Source organism: Colossoma macropomum, unplaced genomic scaffold (assembly GCF_904425465.1).
Source record: "Colossoma macropomum unplaced genomic scaffold, Colossoma_macropomum, whole genome shotgun sequence".
Lineage (NCBI taxonomy): Eukaryota > Metazoa > Chordata > Actinopteri > Characiformes > Serrasalmidae > Colossoma > Colossoma macropomum.
In genome coordinates, this window is record NW_023494791.1 from 31,497,892 (window position 1) to 31,503,891 (window position 6,000).

The following is a 6,000-nucleotide window of genomic DNA, read 5'->3' on the forward strand; positions in this document are numbered from 1 at the left end:
AGTGCACCTATATAGTAAAACTATACTATAGTATAGTTTATATATATATATATATAAATAAAACACCCCAATCAGGCATAACATTATGACCACCTCCTTGTTTCTACGTTCTACGCATTTTATCAGCTCCACTTATTGTATGTACATACATTCACACAAACACCTTAACAGGCCACTAATAGAATAACTGTATTCCTATTTCATAGTTAATGGGGGTATTTATTACAGCAACACTTCTTTCTTTTCGTGGTACATTTAAGGCAAAATTCTGGACTTTTGCCTTAAACCCAGAATCACATCCTTTTTAATCAGACAGTTGTGAATTACAGAAATTAACTCACTAGCCAAAAGGTATTTAGATGTACCCAGACATTTTCAATAATGAAAAACAAGTCTGTCAGTACTAACGTCTTGTTTTTAGATTTACCTGAGGAGAAACGTTTAAGCAGTAAGATGGTGCCACAGAGGTTTGGTGAGGAATTTTAAGAACTACAGCACTGAAGTATAGTTGCTTCATATTATTTCTGCTTTCTGTGAAATAAGCTGCATGTAAAGTCTTCACTACAGTTGTTGCTTGTGCTCACCACACCTCTGCTAGCATTTAACCAACCAGGGCTATAGAAATGGCTAAAAACACTGTCTGTGACATTTTAACAAGTTATAAACTTAAAAAAAAAAGCCTCCTAGTCCTAAGAAACAAACTAAATAAAAGTTACTCCACTCTGTTTTTCAGTTTTTTTCTGTCTCTCTCTGAAAGTAAGAATAATACGTTATATGCTTTGCTTAGCTACCCTTTTGATGATAAGCAAATGGGTGTATAAACCCATTAGTAAGGTCATGACATTGTTGGCACTAACCGCTGGAAACCTAACAAGTGCTTCTCTGCGCTGGAATTGAACCCTGATCTCCAACCTGGGGAGGAGTAATTTAACCAAATATTAACAATTAGTTTTTGTAGCCTTTATAGAAAAAGCTGTGGAAGTAATACTGTAGCATTTCATCATTCCCAGCATTTCAGTTCTGAAGTAAGTAGATATTCATATTCCTTTTCTTTTTATTTTGCACAGTAGTGAATGGTGCTTTTGTATAAGTAGAGGTCAGTTAGATTTTTGTTTACACATCAAAAAACAAGTACTTGCATCATATCCAAAGGCACACTATTTAATAGCAATTTATCCCTTCTCTTATCATGATGATATTTAACAGCTTTATTAAACATCACATTTTATGTCAATATTGTACAGCCCTAATACGTGCACTTAGTAGGTCTTGATTACTGTATCCCATCTCTACCCAATCCGTCCCAGTATAAGACCACTACTGACCAGATATGTGGGAGGTGGATCATTCTCAGCATAGCTAAGACAATGTTTGGTGTCAAAAATCCAGAGCAGTTCTGTCTAACTGTTCATTAGCAAGATGGACCTACAAGGGAGGGCTTTCTAATTTTTGTGATTTTCAGAAATGCTTTCTCTTACAAGGCTGTGATGACTGTATTTCAATCTCTTTAAACAGCCTTTTTCATGGATGGATAAACTGCAACAACAGATGAGCTACAGTCTGTAATTATAAACCTACTAGATGTTGCTGATATAATGGCCAATAAGTGAAGGTACAAGTGTACCTAAAAAACTGGTGATTGTAAAATCCCATTCTCCAAAGGGCCAGGGGTCTTACAGTTTGTTCTTCTGCATGGCATACTGTTTTAGCATCCGTTTTGGGGGAATGAGCGTATCACTGAATCCGACCCTGTGCTTTTTCCTCTTACGACTCTCCTCCTCCTCCTCCTCCTCTTCCTTACCCCTCTCCAAAGCAGAAGTCCCGTAGTCCGAAGTGCGTAAGTAGTCAGGATTGGACTTAGTTTGGTCCAGTGGTCTAATATCAGAGCCTGCTGGTTCAGTGGGAAAGCCTGTGCTGCTCTGCAGATCGCTATCATGGGCAAATTTACAGCGGATTCCAAAACAACAGCGGCCGTTTTTTCTGTATGCTACACAGATCCTTTTCCCGCCAATTTGGATCGGCCGGGCCTGCAGTGTGAGGGGGACGTGTTTCCGTAGCACATTCAGCCTCGCTTCTGCTCTCTCTTTAAAGGGGTTAGCAAACACACTGCTGCCAGCTGAAAATCCACCTAAGCTGCCTCCGCCCAGTGGAGGAGGGGTCAGTTTATGAGTGAAGGCACTGAAGGGTGAAGGAGTCTTTGAGTTTAAAACTCCAGGGTAAACAGCTTCAGCAGGTTTCTCTTGGTCCTCTTCTCTCTCTGACTCAGAACTGGATGCAGTGGCTGCTGACACCGACTCCTGCTGGAAGTTCTGAATTTTCCTCTCACCTTCTGCCTCTGCCTCTTTTTCCTTCTCTGTCCTGTACAGACATTCATGTATTATTACAAACTGTACCAAGTATCTGCTACAAAGCCTAACCCCTTAAAACCTAAGCTTATCACATACTAAGACTAATTATTCAGTAACCACAGGAATTTCAATGCGAATTGGCTAAACTATTCTTAGGTTATAGAAGTGTGTAATAAAACTTTGGGCCGGCCAGTGGGTCCTGGCCAAATCTCACTCTTTACACTCTATAAAGGAGTTCTATGTGGGGTATGTATGGACCCTCACTCTTATAACTGCACAACTTACATTTTTCATAGTCGATACTGAATTCATATTGGTTACTGAATACCATTTTTAAATAAAAACACATTTTACAAGTCAAATTTTGAACAGATATTTCCCAGTGCCATTAACATATTAACTATAAGTTGTGTGATGTGCTAATTTCTATTCCCTCTGCAGTGCACTAACGTATATAGGTGCTTTGTTAAAAAATACAAATTTAAGTTTAATTGAACTGAATTAATGTACTCCATGGAGTTATTTGGGATTAAGCTGATTTCAGTTGGTAAGTAAAACGGCCGGGTATGGGGACAGCAGGAGCATCGTTGTTAAATTAGATTAATTTACAGGTTAAATGGGTCTACACTCTACTTACTGTATACTGCTTTCTCCTTCATCCTCTTCCTCTGAATCAGATGACACTCCATAACCAACCAGCGACTTCACCTCCATTAAGTTAGTTTTAATACTGGCTGAAGCCAAATAGCTTAAAAATTATATATAGCTAGGATTTATCTAACGTGTACCATACGACGTGTCAGTCGGCTTAACCAAGCAAAAAGGGATTATTTAAATTAGTTCTGATTAAAAACCCACTATAACAATTCGCTATCTCGGCTGGATGTGTTTGCGCTTCTTCTTTTCTGCCCTGTAAACGAAGAAGCTACTGCGCCACGGTAAGACATGGAGTGGTACTGTTTTGCCGTGATATTTAGTTTTATCTGTGTTTCTTTCTACAACAGATACTGTCTTAGAACAGCTTTCCAGAAATGCACACTTAATAGTGTGCATACTATAGCGATATGAATGTTATTAAATACGAATGCTATATTGACAGTGCCTTCAAATTCAGCCTGAAAGACACTGATGAATAAAACAGGACAGACAAGCATGATTTCCATGATGGTCTAAGCTGGTTTAGGCTGTTTTTTATAGTGCTGACATATGCTGGTTTGCTGTTGAGAGACGCATATGTGTCATGTAGAGTCTCACACCCGGTAGGGGTCAAGTGTACGGAGCCCCACTGGTGACATCCTGTATAAATAAAAATAATGCGTGGCCACGACTTAGTAAGGCATGGGAATGAGATGATTAAGTCATTGGCCACGACTTAGTAAAGCGTGGGAACGAGATCCTAATGCGTGGCCATGACTTGGTAAGCCGTGATCTCGTTCCCACGCCTTACTAAGTCGTGGCCACACATTAGGATCTCGTTCCCACGCGTTAAGAAGGCGTGGCCACACATTATTTTTATTTATATAGGATGTCACCAGCGGGGCTCCGTACAAGTGCAAGTTTACTGAGGGCAAGATCAAGAGAATGGAGCAAAACAGTCAGGAAAGGCCAACCATATCAAAATGGAACAATAGTAGACAGTCCCAAAAAACACTAGACAGAAATCATAGTCAAGATACCATATACAGATTTCAAAAAACCTATAAGGCTACAAGAGGACACAGCACTGAAGTATAGTTGCTTCATATTATTTCTGCTTTCTGTGAAATAAGCTGCATGTAAAGTCTTCACTACAGTTGTTGCTTGTGCTCACCACACCTCTGCTAGCCTTTAACCAACCAGGGCTATAGAAATGGCTAAAAACACTGTCTGTGACATTTTAACAAGTTATAAACTTGGTAAAGCCTCCTAGTCCTAAGAAACAAACTAAATAAAAGTTACTCCACTCTGTTTTTCAGTTTTTTTCTGTCTCTCTCTGAAATTAAGAATAATACGTTATATTCTTTGCTTAGCTACCCTTTTGATGATAAGCAAATGGGTGTATAAACCCATTAGTAAGGTCATGACATTGTTGGCACTAACCGCTGGAAACCTAACAAGTGCTTCTCTGCGCTGGAATTGAACCCTGATCTCCAACCTGGGGAGGAGTAATTTAACCAAATATTAACAATTAGTTTTTGTAGCCTTTATAGAAAAAGCTGTGGAAGTAATACTGTAGCATTTCATCATTCGCAGCATTTCAGTTCTGAAGTAAGTAGATATTCATATTCCTTTTCTTTTTATTTTGCACAGTAGTGAATGGTGCTTTTATATAAGTAGAGGTCAGTTAGATTTTTGTTTACACATCAAAAAACAAGTAATGCATCATATCCAAAGGCACCCTATTTAATAGCAAGCATAGTTAAATGGGTCTACACTCTACTTACTGTATACTGCTTTCTCCTTCATCCTCTTCCTCTGAATCAGATGACACTCCATAACCAACCAGCGACTTCACCTCCATTAAGTTAGTTTTAATACTGGCTGAAGCCAAATAGCTTAAAAATTATATATAGCTAGGATTTATCTAACGTGTACCATACGACGTGTCAGTCGGCTTAACCAAGCAAAAAGGGATTATTTAAATTAGTTCTGATTAAAAACCCACTATAACAATTCGCTATCTCGGCTGGAAGTGTTTGCGCTTCTTCTTTTCTGCCCTGTAAACGAAGAAGCTACTGCGCCACGGTAAGACATGGAGTGGTACTGTTTTGCCGTGATATTTAGTTTTATCTGTGTTTCTTTCTACAACAGATACTGTCTTAGAACAGCTTTCCAGAAATGCACACTTAATAGTGTGCATACTATAGCGATATGAATGTTATTAAATACGAATGCTATATTGACAGTGCCTTCAAATTCAGCCTGAAAGACACTGATGAATAAAACAGGACAGACAAGCATGATTTCCATGATGGTCTAAGCTGGTTTAGGCTGTTTTTTATAGTGCTGACATATGCTGGTTTGCTGTTGAGAGACGCATATGTGTCATGTAGAGTCTCACACCCGGTAGGGGTCAAGTGTACGGAGCCCCACTGGTGACATCCTGTATAAATAAAAATAATGCGTGGCCACGACTTAGTAAGGCATGGGAATGAGATGATTAAGTCATTGGCCACGACTTAGTAAAGCGTGGGAACGAGATCCTAATGCGTGGCCATGACTTGGTAAGCCGTGATCTCGTTCCCACGCCGTACTAAGTCATGACCACGACTTAATCATCTCGTTCCCACGCCTTACTAAGTCGTGGCCACACATTAGGATCTCGTTCCCACGCGTTAAGAAGGCGTGGCCACACATTATTTTTATTTATATAGGATGTCACCAGCGGGGCTCCGTACAAGTGCAAGTTCACTGAGGGCAAGATCAAGAGAATGGAGCAAAACAGTCAGGAAAGGCCAACCATATCAAAATGGAACAATAGTAGACAGTCCCAAAAAACACTAGACAGAAATCGTAGTCAAGATACCATATACAGATTTCAAAAAAACCTATAAGGCTACAAGAGGACACAGCTCAAAATTGCAACCATTGATAACCAAATGAGACTTCACAAGACATAGTTGAAAAACGCAGGGTATACCACATAAAATGGATTCTGGCCTCTGATTAAACT

At 39.5% G+C, this 6,000-nt stretch overlaps 1 protein-coding gene across 2 annotated transcripts; it reads right to left on the reverse strand.

Annotated features, from left to right (window-relative positions):
- Positions 1 to 1,145: 1,145 nt before the first annotated feature.
- Positions 1,146 to 5,434, reverse strand: si:ch211-113e8.11. 2 transcript variants are annotated; one of them, XM_036574852.1, is made up of 2 exons: positions 4,772 to 5,434; positions 1,146 to 2,358 (listed from the first exon to the last, which is right to left on the reverse strand). In XM_036574852.1, exons 1-2 carry the CDS (start codon positions 4,846 to 4,848, stop codon positions 1,674 to 1,676), a joined length of 762 nt encoding a protein of 253 aa, XP_036430745.1. In that variant the 5' UTR covers positions 4,849 to 5,434; the 3' UTR covers positions 1,146 to 1,673. The 2 variants fall into 2 exon arrangements, with proteins under 2 accessions (XP_036430745.1, XP_036430744.1); XM_036574851.1 differs by lacking the exon at positions 4,772 to 5,434 and adding an exon at positions 2,986 to 3,645.
- Between the last annotated feature and the right edge of the window lie 566 nt (positions 5,435 to 6,000).